The sequence below is a fragment of the Amblyraja radiata genome, chromosome 23 (genome assembly GCF_010909765.2).
Source record: "Amblyraja radiata isolate CabotCenter1 chromosome 23, sAmbRad1.1.pri, whole genome shotgun sequence".
NCBI classification, from domain to species: Eukaryota; Metazoa; Chordata; class Chondrichthyes; order Rajiformes; family Rajidae; genus Amblyraja; species Amblyraja radiata.
The window spans coordinates 35,869,220-35,894,061 of NC_045978.1; the positions used below are offsets into that span (position 1 = coordinate 35,869,220).

The window sequence follows — 24,842 nt, forward strand, 5'->3', positions numbered from 1 at the left end:
GCAGATGAAACACAACACAACAAAGGGTACGGTCAAGCACTTTGGTAGAAGGAATAAAGGCGTAAGACTATTTTCAGAATGGGTAGAGGATTCAGAAATCGGAGGTGCAAAAGGACTTGGGAATGCTGGTGCAGGATTCCCAAATGGTCAATTTGCAGGTTGAGTCAGTGGTAAGGACATCAAATGCAATGTTAGTACAGATCCACCACAGATTTACCAGCAACTTGTGGTATGGCACCTGATTGAATCCGGACAAAATTATGAGAGGGCACTTGATCTTGACCTCATCGTGACTTCCACGGGTGGTCGCTGGGGTGAGTTTGCCGTCTGTGGCCGGGGCTCTGGAACTCCGGCCCGGACGAAGCCGGCAAATCAGTTCCCATAGTCGACATCCGCTGCTGATTGGGAGGTCGAATTTGCCCCCTGTGGCCAGGACTCTGGAAGTCCTCCAGCCCGTCCAGAGGTGACAGATCTGATCTCAACCCCCTGGGCCGCCCACACCATCAAACACCTTAAATCCAACATTAATTCCATGTTTTATTCTCTCCATATTGGCCATACAGCACTTTGTGGCAACTGCGGTTGTTTAAAGTGCTTTATAAATAAAGTTATTATTATTATTATTATTATATTCGCATTATCTGTCCACAGATTCTACATTGACCCACATACGAGGGACAATTTACAATGGCCAAATAACCTACCAATGTACACATCTTTAGAACATGAGAGGAAACCAGAGCATCTGGAGAAAACCCATGTTGTCATAGGGAGAACGTGCAAACTCCACACAGATGGAGATCAAGATTGAAGCTGGGTCTCTGGCACTATGAGGCAGTGGTCCACTAGCTGCACCACTTGGTCCACCTTAGGGAAGGATAGATTTGTGATTGAGAGGTTACAGGGAAAGCTCACCTAATCGATTCCTGTGATAGTGCGTTCGTTCCACATGGTGTAATTAAGCCACTGGAACTGTATGTACTCCCATGAGTTTATCATAATGAGAGATGACCTCAATGACATTTTCTCCTGGTCAATGTGGATGCATGGATGTGTTAGCTTGGCTACAGTGTGTGGAATCTTGGGTTGGCCATGCAGGATAGAGATAAGAAAACATTTGTTCACCCTGCAGGTGGGTAAGTCTTTGAAAGTCCCTACCCCAGACAGCTGTGGAGGCTCAGTTGATGAGTATATTCAAGGCAGGGATTAATAGATTTTAAGATATTAAAGGAATCAAGAGATATGGAGATAGTGTAGAGAGATGGAATCGAGGTTCAAGCATAATCCCATCAGTGGCACATTAAACATCCTTCTGCTTCTCAGTCACTATGTTCAGTGAGCAAGATATTTACTGACAGTGAACCAACTTCTTTAAGGTAAATGTGATGCCATTTGCATGCACTGGCATATTGTCATATGATTAAACATCACCTAGCCAGACGGTCATGGGATCAAACCATCAAGAATATGTCCAACCGGATATGGCACCATGATCACTAATGTCCTTCAGGAATTGATTGCTCCTCCCTGAACCTACTCCCCTCTACATGATCCCAGACGTGGTCACTGGGGTTTGTTATTCAGCACTATGATGCAAGCAGGAAGACCTTCAGCTACTTAAGGATGGACAACTGTGTAATTATTACGCCATTGTTAAGCTCGGCCAGTAGGACCTGTGCAATCAAGGGTCTCATCCCAAGTTGGAGGAGAGAGCTTGGGTCTGCTCTCCAGTGTCCCTTCCAATGTGTGCAAAGGGCTGAGCCCAGGTCTAGGAGCAGTGGCAATGCTCCTTATCCTCCCATTACTTCTTCTCCCCATCCCCAGACAAATGCTCAGTGAACATCACCATTCCAATTGTGTCAACCTAATCACTTCTACCATTCACACAGTGTCATAGAGCAAAGATATAGGTATTTCGGCCAACTCCTACATGCCAACCAAGATACCCTAACCAAGCTAGTCTAATTTGCCTGCACACTGGCCCATTCCCTCTGTACCTGTCCTATCCATGTACCTGTTCTGTGACTATGTTACAAATGAGAGAGGTGTTATGCATTCGCTCATCACATTATCATGCTTTCTTACTGTGTTTACGTACAGATGCCTAACACTGCTGCAATAGAAAGGAAATCTTCCATGTTTCATACAGAGGAGGAGAGACAACTAATCCAGCAGTTGTATGACATTCCACCGAGTTTTGAAAGACATAGAGCAGTGACTCAGAGTCAGGTAAGAATGGCTTGGGTATTAAAGTGGTGTCAAATTCCTTGTCTTAGGATTGGTGTGTCGTAAACCACAGAAGCAGGTTGTTCGGTCCACTGTGTCCATACCAACCAATGAATACACATCTATACTAATTCCATTTACCAACATTTGCACTTGCAGTGTAGCCATCTAGAAGGCTAGATACTTCTTAACTTCTTACCGTGGTAATATAACAATAAACTAAACTCAAATGCTCTGAGGGTATTCCCCCCCCCCCCCCGTTCTAGATTCCATCTTTTGGGGGAAAGAATTCTTTGTCAAGCTGTCCCTACCCCTCCAACCCTTTATTCTACACTCATGCCGTCTAATTTTAGATACCTCTGCCATGGGAAAGGTTATCTACTTTCTGCACCCTCTATGCCCCTCATGTTATTTACTTCAATCAGGCCCTCACTTGGCTTTCTCTGCTCCACGCAAAACAAACCCAACCTACTGAGTCTCTTAGAAATATTCCAATCACTTCACTCTGGCTACTTCGGTAGTGCATTTCATGTCAACAGAATATCAGCCCGACTGCACGGGCTTTACAACTAGAAATCCTCTGAAGCAGAGTGGGAAAGGTGGAGCCAATTTGTACACAAGTTGCACAAAAGAGTAGCATGATCATGATTGTTTTGTTTCAACATTGTTAATTGATAGGATACTGCCGAACTGTCCCACTCTTCACTGAATTATCCGGAATCTTTGATGCCAGTGGTGAAATGCACGTTTCTATCAAAGTTTCCTAACTTTGGAGTAACTGATGAGCCTAAACCCCCTCCCCCCCCCCCATCCCCATCCCAGCCTTTTATTCCAGATGAGAATGTAACCAGCTGAGCTAATTACGCTCCTATTCATTGTTCCCCGGCAATAATTCTCCAACCACCCAGTCATTTGTTGACCCACTATGATTAGTGTGGGTGAATTCATAGCAGGTGAATGGACAGCAAGTTGCACACATTTCAAATCTCTCATCCTTTGAGAATGAAGAGAACTTTCAACATAGCCTCTGCAGGGAGCACTGACATTGTTAATGTGCAAGGCTTTCGTTTAATTACATTTAGTTTGGAGATGCAGGCCCTTCGCAAGTACAAGGAGAATGTACAAACTCCATATTGACAGCACCCAAGGTCAGGGTCTCTGGCGCTGTAAGGCAGTAACTGTACCGTTGCGACACTTTAAGCGATAAATTAATACACTAGGTCCTGCCATCCCACGCTGGAGTAACTCAGCGGGACAGATAGCATCTCTGGAGAGAACAAATGGATGATGTTTCGGGTTGAGACCCTTCTTCAGACTGGGAGTCGAGGAGAGGGAGATGTTCTCCCTAGTGTTCTGGCCAATATTTACCCCCAGTGTGGCTGCACCTCACTGTCTACATAATAATTTGGGAACATTTGGGACAGCTACTGTCTACATAAAGCTACTGTCTGAAGAAGGGAGTTGACCCAAAACTTCACCTATTCCTTTTCTCCAGAGATGCTGCCTGATCTGCCGAGTTACTCCAGCTTTCTGTGTCTATCTTGAGCTGTCTGGACCCTGACCAGTGAGACTCAGTGCCGTGGCATCACCTTTGACATAAACTGATCACAATGTCACAGAGCATGTCCTTCCCATGAAAGCATTGAGTAAGGCATTGGCAGGTGGCTGAGTCACACAGTCAAATGGTTTGGGACTATTTCATAGGGCATATACACCACAGAAGCAGGCCCTTCAGCCCACAGCAACCTTTAAGTAGCCGTGTATGCTAATCCCATTTACCAATACTTGATACATAGCCTTCAATGCTTTGGAGAGAGATCCTTCCTGGGGACAAATTCAGACTGAAGGGTCTCGACCCGAAACGTCACCTATTGATTTTCTCCAGAGATGCTGCCCGTCCCGCTGAGTTACTCCAGCATTTTCTGTCTATCTTCATGTTGAAACCAGCATCTGCAGTTCCTTCCTACACACAGAGCAAGGTCTTTCTCGGGGGACCTCTCCTCACCTGTCTGCCTCTCCCACCCCCCAGGTGTACGACGTTCCCCCGCGGATGAGCCTGGACTTGCCGGCCAGCGTCTACGACACGCCGCCGGCGGCGGGGAGGGAGCTGGCGGCTGTCCGGAGGCCGGCCTGGGAGTGTCCGGAGGAGCGGCGACCATCCAGCCCGGCCGTGTACGACGTGCCGGTGTCTAGAGAGGAGGTGGCTGCCCGCTACAGCGCGCCCCCGCCATGGCCCGGCTCCGGACAGGCTCTGTACGACGTACCCGTCCCACAGGGGGCCGGCCTGTACCACACCCCCCTGTCCCGGGCCCGGTCGGCCGAAATCTACGACGTGCCCGCCAGCTTGCCCAAGCCGCCAGCCGCAGCGACTGCCATCTACGACCTGCCACGACTCCCAGCCGGTCCCCAGCCGGTGTACGACGTCCCCCCGCTGGTGTCCAGAGGGGCTGCCCAGTGGCCGGAGCGCAGGCAGAGCGCCCCGGCCACGCCCCAGCGGCCGGCCTCGTACCCGGCTCAGGCCACGACCCAGCGTCCGGCCACCGACCTCTCTCCGGCCACTTCCCGCTCTCCGGCCCTCTCCCTCTCTCCGGCCACGGCCCAACGTCCAGCGACTTTTCCCACCGCTCCCCAGAGTCCGGACATCTCACCCGCTTCGGCCACTTCCCGCTCTCCGGCCACCGCCCTCTCTCCGGCCACGGCCCGGCGTCCAGCTCCCTCTCCGGCCTCTCCCCCCGCCGGGCCGGGGCCGGAGCAGGAGGAGATGAGCCTGGACGCGGCGGAGGCGGCGGCCGTGCTGGGCCGGCTCCAGCAACAGGTGTCGGTGTCGGTGGGCAGCATCATGGTGTTTGTGAGCAGTCGCTGGCGGCTGCGGGAACATCTACAGCCCCACCTGGGCGAGGTGCGCTCGGCGGCCGGCACCGTGCTCACCAGCCTGGCCGCCTTCCTGGGGCTGGTGCGCGGGGTGAGGGTGAACGCGGCCCGCCTGACGGACGCCAACCTCCAGAGCCGCCTGTGCAAGCAGCTGGAGGTGGTGGAGGACTCGCAGCAGATCCTGGTGGAGACGAGCCGGGCGCTGGCCGACTGCGGCTGGGCTCTGGACGCGCTGGTGTTGACCCAGACCCAGACCCAGGCGGCGCCAGACCACCTGGACCGCTTCATCATGGTCACCCGCACCGTGCCCGACGATGTCAAGCGCCTGGTCTCCATCATCATAGCCAACGCCAAGCTCCTCTTCGCCCAGAAGCAGCCCCCGCAGGCGAGCCCCCCTACCCCGGGTGCGGCCGAGATTAGGGCCCGTCTACAGAGGAGGACCACCAAGCACAAGGCGCCGGTCCCCATCCCGCTGCGGAAGGTGCAGAGCGTCAAAGCCGGCACGCACAACCGGGCAGAAGACTGCGAATATGTCCAGTTACAGGTTGGTGGGGCGACCGGGCGGGGATGGGTGGGGGGGCTGGCGGGGGTGGCGTACAACCCCTGTGGGAAGGAGCTGCAGGTCATGTGATGGCCTGTCCCACTTATGCCCCTGTCCCACTTAGGAAACCTGAACGGAAACCTCTGGAGACTTTGTGCCCCTCCCAAGGTTTCCGTGCGGTTCCCGGAGGTTTTTGTCAGTCTCCCTAATGGTCGAAAGTGGTTGCCAGAGGTTGCAGGTGGTTGCCGGAGGTTGAAGTCCTACCTTCCACTACCTGCAACCTCCAGAAACCACCTTCAACTAGCATCGCAACTGGCTTCGACTAAAAAATTACCGATTTTTAAAACAGCGACCTATTTTTAATCCCGGCCGGTTTTGAATTTTTTGAAATAATCGCCGGAACATAGAAGAAGCGGAAACCACTTTCGACCATTAGGGAGACTGACAAAAACCTCCAGGAACCGCACGGAAACCTTGGGTGGGGCGCAAAGTCTCCAGAGGTTTCCGTTCAGGTTTCCTAAGTGGGACAGGGGCATTAGGAGATCTAAACAGCAACCTTTGGTGACCGTGCCCACCACCCAAAATAAAATCAAGGTCGAGGTGACCTGCAACCTCCTACCACCTCCCAGCATACGTTGAAAACCTTCCTCGACTATGAAGAAAATCGGCTTCGACTAGACCTGCGACTAAAAAATGATCGATTTTTAAAACGGCAACCTATTTTTAGTTGAGGCCGGTTTTAATCATGATGAAAAAACAGCAGCAACCCAGATGAAGCCTCGACCACGCGGAAACCACTTTCGACCATTAGGGAGAGTGACCAAAACCTCCTGTGACCTCATGGAAACCTTGGGTGGCGGGCAAGATCACCAGAGGTTGCTGTTTAGGTCTCCTAAGTGGGACAGGCCCTTAAGGCTATTCGGCCCATCGAGTCTACTCCACCATTCAATCATGGCTGATCTATCTCTCCCTTCCAACCCTATTCTCCTGCCTTCTCCCCATAACCCCTGACACCCGTACTAATCGGACACCTGTACAGAGGCCAGTTTAAACCGAACATGGACACACAAAGCTGGAGTCTGACCTGATAAATGACTCACTCCATCGTTTTTGTGTCTATCTGGGGTACAATCCGTGCTGGGTCCGAGGCACAGGAGACTACAGATGTTTGAATCTGGGGCAGAGGAGGGTCTGAAGAACAGTCTCAACCTGAAACGTCACCCATTCCTTCTATCCAGAGATGCTGCCTGTCCCGCTGAGTTACTCTAACATTTTGTGTCCATGCAAGATAGGAGGAACTGTGCTGGAAGAACTCGGTGTAGAATCCACTGAAGGGTCTGGTCTGAACATATCCCTCCACAGATGCTGCATGACCCGCTAGTAGCTACCCTTTCATTGCTCTGTTGGATCCCAGCCTCACCAGCTCGCTGTTTGCTCCCCCCCGGGGTTTGCCTTAATCTAAACCAAAGATCGCCAGCTGTCCCATTTAGGTCTTTCCCATTTAGGTCCCCCTGCAGAACTAGGAGAAAGGGTCCCCAACCTAAAATGTTGACCGTTGCCCTCTTCACAGGTGCTGCCTGGGCCTCTGATGGTTCACTGCGGTTTTTGTCCGAGAACTGTGGGATTGTTACAACACAGGTGACCATTGAGGACCTCCTTCCCCATCTCTCCACAAGTTTTCTACCCTTATCATGTATCTATACACTGTGAATGGCTCGATTGTAATCATGTACTGTCTTTCCGCTGACAGGCCAACACGCAACAAAAGCTTTTTACTGTACCTCGGTACAGGTGACAATAAACTAAACTGAAACTGAATAAGCTAAACTGAAACTCCTTTCTGAATACCTGGACAAACTCGTCTGTCCACTCTGGTGTTCTGAGGTCTCTAGACGCTGACCAACCTGCATGAAATAATTACTTTGGCCCCTGGTCATCTTTGACACATCCTCTCTACGCTAACCTAACCTGGTGTAGCCGCACCCTTTTGTCACACTGTCTTTGAAGGAGAACCTGGCTTTATCCGACTCAAAGGAGAAATCTCTCACTCCTGAAACCAGTTCCATTGCCCCTCTCTCTCATGCTCTTGTTTATTCTCTTTCTCTTGTCGTGCTCTCTCTCATGCTTTCTCTCTCTCTCTTTTCTCGTACTCTCCCTCTCATGCTCTCGCTCTCTTTTTCTCATGCTCTTTTCCACGCTCTATTTTCTTGCGCTCTCTATTTCCCACGCTCTCTTTTTCCACTCTCTTCTCGCACTCACTTTTTATTTTCTTGTGCTCTCTCTGTCTCTCTCTGTCTCTCTCTGTCTCTCTCTGTCTCTCTCTGTCTCTCTCTCTCTCTCTCTCTCTCTCTCTCTCTCTCTCTCTCTCTCTCTCTCTCTCTCTCTCTCTCTCTCTCTCTCCCTCTCTCTCTCTCTCTCTCTCTCTCTCTCTCTCTCTCTCTCTCTCTCTTTCTCTCACATGCCCTTCAATGCCCCTTTGATTCTTTTTGCCCTTTACCCTACTAGGGAGCAAACAACAATTGTACCCGTGGGATGTGGGGAAACTCACACAGAGAAGGGAGAATGTGCAAATTACACACAGACAGAGGTTGGGATTGAACCTGTGTCACCGGAGTGGTGTGACAGCAGCACCACCTGCTGCACCACCTGCGGCTTTCCTTCCACTGGGTGCCGCACCTGGGCAGGTGAGTGGACCCTGGAGCACCCAGTATTGAAGAGCATCATTGTTGACGGTCTTGCTGATTGTTCCCTGCAGAGGAAGGAAGAATTTGAAAACCAGGAGAAGGAAAAAGAAAGCATCCGGCAGAGAGAGAAGGAGAGCTTCAGGCAGAAAAAGCTCTTGCTCGAGCGACAGGTATGTCTTCTGACTTTACTGGATTATAGGAATGAGTCAAGCTTGTTTCTTTGGTGATTTGGAATTATCGCTGACCAAGCAATGCTGTGAAAGTTTTTCATCACACAAAGTCAAATAGAGAAGGACATGGACCATAGAAAGCTTCCTATCCGGATGAATCACAACTACTGCTCTGCCCAGGCTCAGGAAAGTGCAGAGAGTTGTGAATGCAACCCAGTCCATTCCACTTTGCTCCCATTGATGCATCGTCTTCCAATCTACCTCGGTGTGGTCCTTGAACTTTTCTTCCTTTGCGCATACTCAGTAGCCTATAAGTTAACGCTATATTCTGGACAGCACACAAAATTAATTTTTTCACTGTAGTTCAGCACACGTGATAATAATAAACCAGACCAATACCAATACATTTTATTGGAGACACAAGATTCTGCAAATATTTTATTTTCCTTTTTGTTTTGGTTCTTGGGGCTGCATGACTTGATCAAGGAACCCCGGTTTGAATGTTTCTGATCTTATGCTCACATTGACCCAGCAGGTTTGAGCTGTTTGGATGTGTAGTAAGGAACTACAGAGACTGCTTTAAAACAAAGATGGACTGAAGAAGCTGGAGTAACTCAACGAGTCAGGCAGCATCTCAGCAGATAAGGAATAGGTGACGTTTCGGGTCAAGACCCTTCTTCAGTCTGAAGAAGGATCTCGACCAGAAACATCACCTATTCCTTGTCTCCAGAGACGCTGTCTGACCCGCTGAGTTACTCCAGATTTTTGCGTCTATCTTGAGCTGACTGGACCCTGACTGGTGAGACTCAGTGCCATGGCAACACCTTGATGTAACCCTGTCACAAAGGGATAGAGCAAGTCTTTTCCACAAAAGCACTGAGTAAAGCATTGGCAGGTGGCTAAGTCACACAGTCAAATGGTTTGAGAATATTTCATAGTCAAACATCACGGAAGCAGGCCTTTCAGCCGATCAAGCCCACACCAACCTACCATGTATGCTAACCCCATTTACCAGTACTTGATCCATAGCCTTCTATGCTTAGAAGCATTGATGTGCAGAGAGATCCTGGGGACAAAATCATAATAGCAGAACCTTTATGAACATTGATATTGAGGGAGATGTTGAGGTGCATCTTCTGTTCCTGATCTTAATTTCCTGAAAGTGGCAACAGGAGTGGCTGGTGTGGTAAAGAAGGCATATGGCATGCTTGCCTTCATTGGTCGGGCCATTGAGTATAAAAGTTGGAAAGTCATGTTGCAGCTATATAAAACTATTTGTTAGCCCACATTCTGGTTCAGTCAATCAGTTTTATTCGTCACCTGCACATAAAGTGCAAGTGAAATGAATTTGCCAGCAGCGGTATAATTAAAAAAAACACACAAAAACGCAATAAAAATTTAACACAAACATCCACCACAACATTCATCACTGTGGTGGAAGGCACACAATTTGTCCAGTCCTCCTCCATTTCCCCCGTGGTCGGGACCTCAACCCTCCGCAGCCATTGCTGCGGGCGTCCAGATGTGTAAACAGGTAAAGTCCAGGTAAGTCCTGGATCGGTGCCTCCCTATATGAAAGATATGGAGGCTTTGGCAAAAATTCAGAACAGATTTGACAGGATCTTGCCTCAATTTGAGACTGTTAGCTAAAAGGAAAGGATGATCAGAGCAAGTGTTTAAAATTATGAGAGATAGTCAGTTTTTTCCCAGGGTGGAAATATCAAACAGTAGAAGTAATAAGTTTAAGGTGGGACGGAGAAAGTTTAAAGGAGATTAATGAGGCAATTGTTCCCATTCGGCCCATCAAGTCTACTCCGCCATTCAATAATGGCTGATCTATCTTTCCCTCTTAACCCCATTCTACTGCCTTCTCTCCTTAATCCCCGACACATGTACCAATCAAGAATCTATCAATCTCTGCCTTAAATATGTCCATTGACATGGCCACAGCCTTCTGTGGCAATACATTTCACAGATTCACCATCCCCTTACTAAAGAAATTCCTCCTCATCTCCTTCCTAAAGTAATGTCCTTTAATTCTGAGGCTATGACCTCTGGTCCTAGACTCTCCCACTTGTGGAAACATCCATTGTATCCAGGCCTTTCACTATTCAGTAAGCATCAATGAGGTCCCCCCCATCATCCTTCTATACTCCAGTGAGTAGAGCCCTTGTGCTGTCATTTATAAATCCACTCATTCCTGGACCCTCTCCAGTGGCAGCACGTCCTCACTGAGATATGGGGCCCAAAGTTGTTCACAATACTCCAAAGGCAGTCTGATCAGCGCCTTGTAGAGCTGGCACCAGAACGTGACCCGTGGAATCCAGCAATGGAGTGCAGTGTGAAAGGCTGGTGGACCTCTACATCTGTACCATGTGCACAGATTCCTCAACCTCCTGGGCATGTCTGTGTGGAATGGTGGTGCTTCTGCATATATCCTGGACCAATTTATTACTCAGTGTTGACAGAGAGGCCAGTTGGTCTGACAGCTCCTTGCCTCCCCCACCTTCACTGCTCATCTATCTATGTGGTTAGTGTTTGGGAGAACATGTATTGCACAACGCATGGACAGCAGAGTGTAGGTTGCAACACTGAGGAACATATAGTCGAGCGTAAAAAGAGTTTTGCAATGACCTCGCTTTGCTTTCCTTTCTCAACCGTGTTTTTGTCGCCTGTGCAGATGTCGGAAGTGAAGATCCGAAGGCCAGGCGATGTCAGTGTCAAAGTGAGTCCGGAGGTGATCCAGTCTCCAGCTCCCAGCTCTGAGTTATGCAGGATGTATTTCAGTGCCCTGCAGAAGGCCATCGTGTCCTTCACTGACACCATCAACGGCAACCAGCCGGCAGATGTGTTGATCAAACACAGCAAGGTGGTGATCATGATCGGTCAGAAACTGGTGGACACCCTGTGCCAGGAGACCGGGCACAAGAACGTTCACAAGGAGATGCTCAGCAAAAGCAACCAGTTTTGTGGCCTCATGAAGAAGGTGGCTGTGGCAACCAAGAACGCGGTGATGCAGCCAAGCCCGACAACAGTGCAAGAAATGAAAGATCAGGTGGCGGAACTGCGGCAGCAAGCTGAGCAGCTCAGGCTCTTCCTGGAAAAGAACACTGGCTCATAATGGGGGTGACTGCAAGAAGGGAGGACCTCCCTCATTGAAATCAACTTCAATACCATTACCGTGGACAGCATCTCTTGCCCTTTGGGTCCTCCCAGCTTTATTTTCCGATCAGCAATTGGGGTTAAGATGACCCCTTTACTTAATAACTCCGAACTCACAGAATTATTATTCCAGCCAACTTCGGTCTTTTGTGCCAGGTTGTGAAGTTAAAGAACATGATCTCTACATTCCGCCGTGTCGTACATACCCAACATTTGTTAAAAAGGAGCCGGAGAGATGTTTCCATGTTGACGCATCTTCTCCGCACCATTCTACTTATCACTAATGTTGCATTCAGATCATAGAACAGAGGATACTACAGCACGGGAACAGGCACTTTGGTCCACAATGTCTCTGCTGAACACGATGCCATGAGCAACTCTTATCTGTCTGTATATAATCCATATCCCTTCACTCCCGAAACAACCGTGTGCCTAGCTAAAAGCCTCTTAAATGCCACTATCGTATCTGTCACAACACCACCCCTTGGGGTGCATCCCAGGCCCCCAGCACTCTGTATAACACACTTGCCTTATACATCTGGACAGGCCTTTTGGCCGTTCATGTTTGTAGAACAGCACAAGAACAGGCTCTCCGGCCAGCCATGTCTGTGTCCAACTTGATGCCAAGACTATCATGTCTACCTGCACATAACCCATATTTTTCCATACCTAGCATACCCAAATGCCTAGCCAAAGATCTCTAAATGCCACTAATGTATCTGCTTCAATCACCACCCCCAGCAGGGTATTCCAGGCACTTATCACCCTCTGTGTAAAAGAAAAACCTGCTCCTCGCATTTCCTTTCAACTTTGCCCTCTCACCTTAAAGATAAGGTCATTCTGTGCTTTCCACTTTGATAGTTTGCCTGAGCTTGAACTCTTCCAATTATTTATAACTCAAGGCAGAAACTAAATATTCTTACAAAGGTCTAAAATCTAATATGTCAATCGCTCACCTCAATAGCTTAGCTCCTGAATTCTGCCCACATGAGCAACCTAGTCAATGCACTATGTTAATTACGAAGAAAATAATTGCTCAGCCTCAGCTGCAAATGGTTAATGTACAACAGCAAGCATTCGTGACTATCAGATTATGTCTTAGTTCCTCAAATGGGAACATTGCAAATGGAGAAGGAAATTATTTGAATTCGGCTAATGTCTATTGTTTCCACTTTTATGCTAGCCCACTCCGTCTTATTTATGGAATATTCTCTCTGTTAAAACCAAAGTTTGTTCTTGCTGCTCTGTGCTTGAAAGATTTAACACGGGGCTGGGTGTAAATGACATGAGTTTGCCTTCCCCAGAAGTGTCCAGCTGTAGAATACATGTGGTCCCTTGAATTCTTGGCAAGAGTCAGGTATTCCTTGCACTGACAGCCCAGGAGCCTGCAGTACCGTTGCAGAAATGTTCTGCTTTCCCATACCTTCCACATGCATCGCCTCGGTCTGTAGGTGTTCATGCCGACTCAGTGGGGGTGAAATTTGATTAGTTGGCGGGAAGTTGTGAATCAGACGGAGTGTAAGATGGGTTGTCAATTTGTTACTTCTGAGTGAATCATCAGCAAGTTTTAAAGTTTGCTACTCATCGGCCAAACGTCCAGTTCGGTCTGATTCTGCTAATATTATGTCCATTGCTTCCTGAAATGGTCCCTGAGCTCATTGCTTCTCACACCACAGCTGAGCTTAGTGGCGTTTAGGTCAAATCAAAATTCACCAACCATTTTGCTCTGGTTTCCCATGGGTTCTGTTTAATACCAGATGTCTGCTGCATGTTAGATACAGGGACTGGTCCAGGTTTGGTCAGGAAACGACTGGTAATGCTTCATTAACTCTGAGTGGGAATGGTTGAGAATAAAGAGAGGGAAATGCAATGTGCCTAACCATTCCCATGGCACTGCATATCATTGTTAAATATCATGCCAACACCCAATATCTAGCTTCATTTAAAGTCTTAGAATAAAGGGGAAGCCATTTAAGACTGAGGTGAGAAAAACGTTTTCACCCAGAGAGTTGTGAATTTGTGAAATTCCCTGCCACAGGGCAGTGGAGGCCAAGTCACTGGATGGATTTAAGAGAGAGTTAGATAGAGCTCTAGGGGCTGGTGGAATCAAGGTATATGGGGAGAAGGCAGGCACGGGTTATTGATTGGGGACGATCAGCCATGATCACAATGAATGGCGGTGCTGGCTCGAAGGGCCGAATGGCCTCCTCCAGTACCTATTTTCTATGTTTCTAATTGAAGTAGAATCTTTAGGAAAGTAGAGGAAGGGTGGGGTGAGGAAGACTAGAGAGAAAAGTGAGTAAAACCATTAACTTGCTTGTATCCATTACATTCACACCCAGAAGGTGATGGAACAGTGGCTCCCCAATGCCTGGATAAGATACAAGCTGAAGTTCACAGATAGTTTTTTTGTAAACCAGTATCGGCAACTCCTTGTGCCTGAAGTTCACAAATGGTCCTGTCTCTGTTTCCCTTCTCACTGAAAGATTGCAGATAATATTGAAAGCTCGATGTAAAGTGATTCAAAACATTGCAAAGTACTGTCAGAAGATTCCTATATAAAATTGCAAGATTTTAAGAAGAAATATGTTCATTAAATCCTGCAAAAGTTGCAGAAGAAACCATCCAGTATAAAAATAGTAATTTAAAACTGAATTACTTTAAAAAAAAATTACATCCCATCAATTAAATGATTTTTTAATAAGTTTGGTCATATTTCTGATTTCTAACCAAAAGCAGAGTAGAAAGAAAAGGGTGGCAAAGTTGGGGAATCTTTGTAAACAAGAGTTATTGTAAGTTTTGCTGAAAAGAAAAAGCATATATAAGGTTTAGGGAATTGAAACGGATAGAGCCCCCGATTAATATAAGGGAAGCAGGAAATAAATTAAGCAAGGAATTAGGAGGGCTGAAAGGGGCCACAAAATGTCCTTGCTAAGTCGGAGTGAGGAGAATCACACGGTATTTTATAGAGGAGGTAGTTGAAGTAGTTGACAACAAGTAGTTGACATTTGGACAGGTGCATGGATAGGAAAGGTTGAGATGGATATGGGTCAAACACAGGCAGGTGGGATGTGTAGATGAGGCATGTTGATCAGCTTGGGTTGAAGGACCTGATTCCATACTGTATGACTATGACATACTTTTAGAGGCACGAGGTTAGCTAAGGAAAGCGTAGGTTGACGCAAAGACAAAGGAGGGAATATATGTGTGGAGCCAGAGGAAGTTGGCGATGTGCAAATGAGTACTTCGCATTGGTATTTGTTGAGGAGAAGGACATGGATGGTGGTGAGATCAGGGAGGGGTGCGTTCTTATTCTAAAACATGTTGATATTAAATAGAAAGAAGGAATTGGATGTATTGAAAAACGTTAAGGTGGAGAAGTCTCCAGGGCCTGGTGGGATCTATCCCAAGATATCAAAGGAGTAGATTGCTGGGACTTGCCGAGATCTTTGTATTGTCTTTAGCTACAAGTGAGGTCCAAGAACTGGAGAATAGCCAATGTTGTTACTTTGTTTCTGAAGAGCAACAGGAATAATCCAGGAAACTATAGAGAAGTAAGACTTACATCAGTCGTTTGGAAATTATTGGAGAAGATGCTTGGGAACATTCGTTTTAAGGTGAGAGGGAGACATTTTAAGGAGACGTGCAAAGTGAGTTTTTTTACACAGAGAGTGGTGTGTACATGGAACACGCAGCCAGGGGAGGTGGTAGAAGCAGACACAATAATTAAGAGGCATTTAGACAGACACATGAACAGGCAGGGAACGGAAGGTTAATGGACCATGTGCAGATGACTAGGATTGTTTCGAATGGCGTTATGGTCCATACATTCACTGTGGGCTGAAAGGCCTGTACCATACTGCTTATACTCTGTTGCTCTATTCCCATCGTTAAAATTCTTATTGTTTCTACCTCAGAAACTACTTCAGTGAATTAAAAAAAAAATGTCACTATAAAGTGTGTACAAAAGAACTGCAGATGCTGGTTTAAACCGAAGATAGACACAAAAAGCTGGAGTAACTCAACGGGACAGGCAGCATCTCCACAGAGTCCCGCTGAGTTATTTTCAATTTTTCACTCAAGTAGTTTCTCAGGAAGAAACAATGGGGATTTTAAGACACAAAAAGCTGGAGTAACTCAGCGGGTCTCTCTGGAGATGCTGCCTCTCTGGAGAAGCTGGTCGTCTGTAGACGCTGAGTTACTCCAGCGTTTTGTGCCAATACAAAGTACAGGTTCTGTTTTATAAAATGTTGAGCCTCAAACATTGTAAGACTTCAGGAGTATTTCCTGAGACAAATGGTACAGTTATAATGAGACTCGGGTGGAGACCAAAACCTTTGTTGTCATGCAGCAAGTATTCCCACATCAGTACAAACGCAGTCACTGATACAGGGAGCGGGCATCATCCAGCCAGAATCTGTGTACGTTCATTTCTGCAAACTGCACAGGCAATCCACCCCAATCCTTCACCAGTATCAGTCTCTCCCACTATGTGGCACTGCTGACAATTCTCTATCCATTCGTACTGCAAGACTCAGTAATCCCCAATCCACCCCTGCATTCCGTGTATCTCAAAATATATTGGGTCAGAACTAACTGTAAAAGTAGGCGAGGTGACTGCAACTATTGTCAATCAACATTTTTTAGAAAGGTAGTGTGGTGTACAGTCTGGTTCCTTCATATTTTGAGATCTTCAAAATGCCTAATGCTAAACTTCATACTTAATTTCCTTCTCCTTTCACTCCCTTTTAAAAAATCTGGTCGTTTATTCTCTTACAATTTAATCTTTGACCGATTTTAACACCCCTTTTAATCGACCTTTGATCTTGGCCCTTCCTGTGGTTATTTTTCGCCCGTTAAATATCTTCAAAGATGTAATATTTCAGTTGCCCTGCGTTCCATTGTGGCTCCATCGTCAATACACACTTTCATCCTTAGTGTGATGCTCGCTCTCTGAGCTCAGAAGCTAAGAATGATTATCACTTGCATGAGAGTTGCTGGGAAAAAACAGGAAGCGAAACAAAAATGCTTTTTCAGCGGAAGGTTCCAAGGTCATCAACATAACTGTAGAAGTTGTGATTTTACATTGCAGCGTAATGGGTGACAACGGTCAAAGCTATTATCTGAGTTGGATGATCAGCCATGATCATATTGAATGGCGGTGCAGGCTCGAAGGGCCGAATGGCCTACTCCTGCACCTATTTTCTATGTTTCTATCTTTAGTGTCCCAGGTTAGATCTTCATCTTCCAGTGCTGTCTGTGGGATATTTGCATCTCTTCTCTGTCACTCCCAGTACTCAGTCTCCTCCCATAAACTAACAGTGTTTTGGTTGGTACATCGTGTAGGAAGGAACTGCAGATGCTGGTTTAAATCGAAGATAGACACAAAATGTTGGAGTAACTCATCGGGACAGGCAGCACATCTGGAGAGAAGGAATGGGTGACGTTTCGGGTCAAGACCCTTCCTCGGTCTGAAGAACCTTCTCTCCAGAGATGCTGCCTGTCCCGCTGAGTTACGCCAACATTTTGTGACTATCTCTGGTTGGCACTTTAATTGGTCACTGTAAATTGATGTAGTTTAGGTGAATGGTAATCGGGACGAGTGGTTGTGGGAGCAATAAGTACAAAATGGGATTAGTGCGAGAATAATGTGTTTGGTTATTTGATGGTACAGACATGATGGGCTGAGGACCTGTTGCCGTGTTGTATGACTCTACCACCTTCCTGATCTCTACTCCCAGCCAGCTGTCTATTGTGAGGCTGAAGTGAAGCCAACTCTCTCGAGCTGTGATTTGCAATAACCTCTGTGTCACATCTTTTACACACTAAAATGTACCAAGTTGCTTCACAGGTGTGGATATATAACAACATCAGGATTCACAGGAGGTGAGGATTGGAAGATTGTCAAGCCAGGTAGAGGGGATGAGGGGAACAAGACCATGTTGGAATTAGGAAAAATGGGTGAGAATTGGAAAATTAAAGCATTGTGAAGGCAGGAAGCACACAAGGCCTACAGTGACAAGGGAAACACATGTTGATGGTCAGTAGAATTCCTCATCTTTATTATTTTTTGGAAAGGCCTTTGGACTGAGGATGACTTGCTCCACTCTGGTTTGTGAGTTCTGAAGTGGTTGACGAGGGCAGAGTCCACAGTTGGGGCAGGAGGAAGCAAACATAGATTGGCAGGTACACAAAAAAGCTGGATAAACTCAGCGGGTGCAGCAGCATCTATGGAGCGAAGGAAATAGGCAACGTTTCGGGGCGAAACCCTTCTTCAGTCTGAAGAAGGGTTTCGGCCCGAAACGTTGCCTATTTCCTTCGCTCCATAGATGCTGCTGCACCCGCTGAGTTTCTCCAGCTTTTTTGTGTACCTTCCATTTTGCAGCATCTGCAGTTCCTTCTTAAATAGATTGGCAGGTAATGTTCTGCGTCTGCTGTTTACACGTGTGCTGCACATCAACACGAGTCAATTTATGGGGTCCATCCATAGCACTAGTCGAGATGTCAGGGGTTATGGGGAGAAGACAGGAGAATGAGGTTGAGAGGAAAAGATAGATCAGCCATGATTGAAGTGTAGACTTGATGGGCCGAGTGGCCTAATTCTGCTCCTATCACATGAATTTATGAAGTTGTGCGGGAGCTTCAATGGAATTTGTCTGTGTGTGAAGTTTGCATGTTCTCCCTGTGACCACGTGGGCTTCCTCCATTGTGGCGTAATGATCATTTAAAATGTATCTTTCTCCAATCAGAGTGATCGTGGGCCAGAGATTCTCATGTCAAATTTACATCATGTTGTAAAAATATTTACAAGAGGCTTTGAGAATCTCCTTGAATATTCCACCCATCTGGTAATTTCTATATCCGCTTGGGCAGCCTGCACCCTAGTGGTATAAACATTAAATTGTCCCAATTCCGTTAGCCCTTGCTGTCTCCTCCCCTTCCTAGCTCTCCCTCAGGCCTCGGGTTCCTCCTCCTCCTTTTTCCTTTCTTCTCCCCGCCCCCCCCACACCCTCCATCAGTCTGAAGAAGGGTTTCGGCCCGAAACGTTGCCTATTTCCTTCGCTCCATAGATGCTGCTGCACCCGCTGGGTTTCTCCAGCACTTTTGTCTACTTGGTAATTTCTAATCTGAGCTCTGTCAAAGGAAGAGTCTTGTGTTGGGCATGTCAATGTTGTGACCTACCCATTGGAACTCAGAGTGCAGCGAGATCCTAAATACTGAGGAATTTGGTCTGGGAAAGGATGTGGAGATTTGCTCAAACACAGGTAGGTTTGTGTTTGTATAGTGCCTTGAATAGCCTTCAGAATCCCAGGAGGTTTTATTGTACCTCAGGCAAATTAGACAGCATTGAAATGGAGTTAGTGCTGTACTGTGACAACACAAATTACGTGAAACAGGATTGCCAGCTTGCATTCAACAATGTCCCTTCAGCAGCAATGATATAAACAAGCAGTCAATTTATTTAATTTGTTCAAGTCAGGATATCGTTCAATAAGTGCTGTGAGATCCTGGTTCCTCCTCATTTGAAAGATGGCACTTCCCACCACAACACCAGATCAGATTAAAGCTGGAATACAGACTAAATTAAGAGGAAAGACCCATCTGAGCCAAAGCTGACCCATTAGTTCTGGCGACAACACTTGAACAGATTAATGTATGTGCTTGATTGAAACCTGGTACAGATGCTGTACAATAATTTTCTGATGTAAAATTCTTCATTATTTTGTAGATCAGGACGTTCATTTATTTTAATGAGTGATGTTACAATGTGCTCTTGGATTCTTCTCAATTGTTGATTTTATGATCAATATTTTTGTACATTTTCAATAAAATATAATTGCCAACCTCCATCTTGTTTTTATCTTGTGATTGACCCGAAATATTAACGCTTATTTCTCAGGACCTGCTGAGTACTGCAACTGCAGTATTTTTTTAAAGTATTTCCAAAAGGTTGCATGAGACCAAAACGCAAAGGGGGAGGAATTGCTGAAGGTGTGTTAGGTTCATAAGTCATAGGAGCAGAATTACACCATTCGGCCCATTGAGATTATTGAATCATGGCTGACCGATCTTTCCCTTTCAACTCCATTCTCCTACCTTTTCCCCGTATCCTTTGACATCCTGACTAATCAAGAATCTGGGCGGCACAGTGGTAGAGTTGCTGCCTTACAGCTGACAGGGCACATTGTAGCTTTAGTATTGCAGATTTAGTATTGAATTAGACTAAGTGGGACCCGTTGGGTCCTATTTTCACACGAGAGGCCTGGTCTCCCAACGCAATATTCCACCACTCACCCATAGCCCCCAACTGCGCAGGTGCGGCTGACGGGTTCCCGTTGTGACGCCCCTGATCCACCATCCTCCCCTCACCCCCCCCCTTCCCATGCACTCACTCCATCGCCTCTCAAACCCCCCAACCACCCCCATCCACTCTTAGCGGCTCTCTGGCGGCGCAGCCATTCCCGCCCATTGTGTTCCCATTGTGACGTGGAACACACAGGTATTACTGCGCAGGCGCAGCTGACGGGCACGGCAACTGGAAAAGGGATTTATGAAAGCTTAAAATGTGAATAACTCTTAAAATATAACAACAATTTAAAGGTTAAAGATACGATTTATTTAGTCCATTCTTTCTTGTTGCGTCTCTTGTTGCATCCTGCAGATGGGGGAGAGGCACAGCTTCAGGTGGGGCCTGTCGGGGGCCAGTGGGGAGGGGAGCATTGCCATGGCGACCCCTGCCGTGGGCTGCCCCTGCCGCTGTCATGGCCTACCGCTGCCGTTGCTGCTCTCCACCGGCATCAGGCGGGGACTGGTTGGGAATATCCTGCAGCTGGGGAGTGAGTCAGGGGGAAGGGAGCGTCCTACAGCCGGAGGAGGGGGACAGCTTCAGGCGGGGGCTGTTGGGGGCCGGAGTTTCCTGCATCCGGGGGAGGGGGACAGCTTCAGGCGGGGGCTGTCGAGGGCTGGTGGCCTGACGGGGGCTGACGCTGCAGCTTGGGATGGGGATGGGGATGGCTTCAGACGATGGGCGATGGGGTGTGGGAGCTTCCTGCAGCTCGACACAGGACAGCTTCAAGCGGGGGCCAGTGGAGGTGGGAGCGTCCAGCTGCTGAGGACAGGGACGGCTTCAGATGGGGCCTATCTGGGGCCAGTGGGGGGAGCGCTGCCGTAGCCTACCGCTGACACTGCCTACAGCTGCCGTGACTGTGGCCTAACGCTGCCGCTCCCCGCCGGCTTCTGGCAGTGAGCATCTTGCAGCTGGGGACGGCGTCAGGTTTGGGGGTGGCGGGGACGGCTTCAGACAGGGCCTGTCCAGGGCTGGGGTGGAGGCGCTGCCGTGGCCTACCCCTGCCTACCTGTAGCCTCCAGACTCCCGCTGCATTCAGCGGCTCCCGCCCCGGCTCGGACTCTGGCCGGGCTCAGCGGCTGCTGGCCCCGCCCCGGGCTAAGAAGTTCCCGGGCTCAGCGGCTTGCCGTGATGGTGGTCGCCCCCACCAGCTCTCCACACTTTGCTCACTCCGCTCCTTCAGCTTTATTCTCCTCGCCGCCAGTGATTGACAGCGGGTGCCATCGCCGTCCCGGCGAATGACAGGAGAGAAGAATAAAAACCTTCATAACCTTTGTAATATTCCACCGATCGGAACAAATCTTGGTGCGCTTGCAGCACAGGAGAATGGCGAGTAAGGTGGCAAAAAATCGTAGCACTATCATGTACCGTTTTTGCGCAAATTTAAAAACAACCTAAACCGGAAGAGGACAAGATGAGAGTTTTAGTTAAGTATAGAAAATAGAAATAGAATATAGTATAGAATAGAAAAAATAGAATAGAATATCGAATAGAATAGATATAGATAGAAGATAGAAAGAAGACTAGACTAGACTAGATAGATAGAAGATAGATAGATAGAAGATAGATTCAATAACTTCTGCTAGCTTGCCTTTCATGTTTGTGTTAGAATAGGCCAATTACATTAACTTCAGTTTTACCCTCTCCACAGATGCTACCTGGTTCGTTGTGTATTTCTAAGTATGTTGTGCATCTCACAGTTGATCATTTTCATGTTTTCACTCTGTGAGGTTGCACCTGTTTCACAATCACAATCACAATAATACTTTATCCACCTCAGAAGCAACCACAACGCATATTAACCCCAACATAATCACAAGTCTCCTCATTGATATTCCATCTGTGCTCTCCTCTCTGCAACTTACCTTAAACATGCATGATTCCTCTATTCTACCTCTGATGGTTATCAATGTGAAGCTGTTTATCCCTCCAAAGATCTACCTGATGTTCTGAGTATTTTCAATATTCACTTTTTAAAATTTTATATATTCTATGAGGGTGGTATGGGTTTATTATCATGTTTACCGAGATGCAGTGACCAACCTTGCTTTGCATGTTATCAAGACAAATGTGCCCTACATCAGGTAATGCAAAAGAGAAAATAAGCAAGAGTTCAGAATATAACTAGAGAAATTGTAGATAAAAAAAAGGCCCTAGCCCTTTGGAAGATTGGAAATTCATCCTTGGCATATAAGTGGCATGTCCAAGTCTAATGACAGTGGGGAAGAAGGTTTTCTTGGATCTGGTGGTACATGTTTGGGGGAGAAGAGAGAATGACAGGTGTATGAGTAGTACTTGATTATGTTGGTTGCTGGGGTGGAAGATTGCAACCTTCACGTGGTCCGCCATGTTTCGACTAATGCAATCAACTCTACGTGCTCAAACGGTAGATCAAATAGAAGAAGTTGTCCAACAACTTTAGGCTGTGCACGCCACACGAAAGAAGATGTTGGTTGCTTTTCCAAGACAGCATGTTATGTAGATGGAGTCAATGGAGGATAAGGGTGGAAAGGCTGATTTGCATGATGGACTTGGCTGCGTTCACCACTCTCAGTAGTCACTTGCTATCTTGGGTAGAGCAGTTGCCAGAGCAAGCTGCTGTTGGAATAAGTTTCACGAGACGTGACTATCAAACTGTACCTGCTTTATTTGTAATAACTTGTCAGACAAGGAGAAGGGTCCAGGGTCTGACCTCCCCAGAGGAGCATGGATGAAGCTCAACAGACTTCGTACTGGAGTTGGGCGTTTCAATGCAGCACATGGAGATGGGGACTCCGCCAGAGCCCAGCCTGTGAATGCGGAGCAGAACAACAGACAGCCAACCATGTCATCTCTGGGTGAGCGCTCTACCACCCACCAAATGGAGCTCTGTCAGGGCCTGGCAGACATTGACGCAAAGACAACAACCTGGCTGCTCAACACCCGGCTTGAGATCTAACTATTCCTTTGGTTTATGTTTCATTCGCAAGAAGACAAGGAGAACAGTCAAGCAAGAGACTGTCCTCACAATTCCAAGCATGCAGTATTTTTATATCATTTTTGATAGCAAAATAGCAAGGTTAGTCACATACACTTGCTTACAGGGTTAACTATTGTGATCCAGCATTCAGTAACTTTCCACTGAGAAACAGGCTTCTTTATCTATGTGGGAAGATTAGGGTGTCTCGGTGTAGCCTTGAGTTCACAAGCTCTTCTTTGTATTTAGCAAACTTGTTTTCTTAACTCTATGGGCCACCTGAACCAGGCCTGCTTAGTCATTCACTGGAGTAAAGCTCAATTCCCAGAGTGAAGTGTAGCCCATGTAGACAGACAAAATGGTTCTTCCCACAATGTGATGCATCAGCATAGGATGCTTTCTACGGTGCATTTGTAGAAATTGGTAAGACATACTGAATTTGCTTGGGCTTCTGAAGAGGCATTCTGATGGATGCTTTTTGACTGTCGTGTGAATGTGCTGTTCTTGCTACAGTTATCTGACAAACAGGCTTTCTAGAGGATAACAGGCTGCAGGTAGAGCAAGGTCCCCGAGATGACATCAGATAATATGGAGGTTAGGTGAAGAATAAATATTAATTGACTCAGCCACTGGGAAGAATTACTTTGCTCTTCAGAGCAATGCTACGGAATATTTTACGTTACCCTAATGATTAATAGGTTTAAAGTTACCACCTTTAATAGTGCAACATTATTACATTAGAATATAAAACAATCTAGCTTACTCATCAATCATATCCTTGAAATGGGATTTAAATACCTTTATTTTGCAAGCACAATTTTACTTGGCCTCTTGCCCTTTGTTAATTTTCAATCCCTGCTGATGCCAATATGTTGCCCTGAAGGAAGGATTAATGACAATGCTGGATGGATATATTCCACATTTATCTCTCCTTTCCCCTTCTAATCGGTGTCATTTGAAGTTAGAACATGGCAGCATGGGGTGGTTGAGCCAGATGATTTGGCACAAGCCACATGTAGGTATTTTAATTAAAATGACGTTACACTTTTCATATATTTATATTCTGTTTACCTTCCTTGAGCAGTAAAGGCCTCTTAAATTTTAATATCAGGCACCCATGGCACATCTGCTATCATGTGGTTAAAGACACGAGAGGGCTTGATCCAATGGCATGCACGATCTGGCATTAACCTTATTTCCTTTGTGAGAGAATAGTTTCCCTCCATCTATTCTACCTATGCCTTCTGTTATTTTAAGCACTTCAATCAAAATACATCATTCTTTACACATAAGGACATTCAGCCAAGTTCATGCCAAGTCCTCACTTTAAATTTTTATGGTCATGTCATGTTGGTAAAGTTGAAGTGTACCCCATCCATGTACTTCGCTTGATTCCCAGGGACAGTTCTGGATGCCATGTTAGCTCTTTATGGACCACCAGAACTACACAACCCAATAAAGAGTAATGAGGGCTGTATCTAAACAGTGCCATTCTTCAGAGCTGGAGTCTTGTGCCCAGGATAGCACAGGCCAGTAGTGTATTTTGACCAAATGGTCTATTTCAAATTTGAAGGTAGCCAACAGGACCAAGTCACCAGAGCCAGAAGGCCACTGCACCAGTGTCTTTCCCATGACCCCACTCAGGCTCACCAGACTGCACAAGTTACATTATTGAACCCCCTTGTCAACTGATGATGGGACAGTTACTCCACTAAAAATGAGATGCAATCAGGCAACTCATAATAAAATAAGCAACTCATTTAATCAAGAACCAGATGGCAGCAGAAATTACACCTTTTCTGCAGTGGTATATCCTAAGGACATGTAGCTAAACATACAGTCATTGCACCAACATCCATTGAAGGACAAGACACAAGAAACTAGA

The 24,842-nt window shown here is 46.8% G+C and overlaps 1 protein-coding gene and 1 long non-coding RNA gene across 4 annotated transcripts in view; both read left to right on the plus strand.

Annotated features, from left to right (window-relative positions):
- Positions 1-13,679, plus strand: part of cass4 (Cas scaffold protein family member 4) — an 82,110-nt gene extending 68,431 nt beyond the window's left edge. For all 3 annotated transcript variants that reach the window (XM_033042067.1, XM_033042066.1, XM_033042065.1), the window contains exons 4-7: positions 2,101-2,229; positions 4,256-5,641; positions 8,394-8,492; positions 11,173-13,679. In XM_033042067.1, the coding sequence (XP_032897958.1) occupies positions 2,101-2,229; positions 4,256-5,641; positions 8,394-8,492; positions 11,173-11,613 (2,055 nt within the window). In that variant the 3' untranslated portion in view covers positions 11,614-13,679. The remainder of the gene's footprint in view (positions 1-2,100; positions 2,230-4,255; positions 5,642-8,393; positions 8,493-11,172) is intronic.
- Positions 13,680-17,140: 3,461 nt separating this feature from the next.
- LOC116986485 lies at positions 17,141-19,504 on the plus strand. The gene is made up of 2 exons (XR_004415491.1): positions 17,141-17,840; positions 18,072-19,504. It is a non-coding gene; the product is annotated as an uncharacterized LOC116986485 (long non-coding RNA).
- The last annotated feature ends 5,338 nt before the right edge of the window (positions 19,505-24,842 follow it).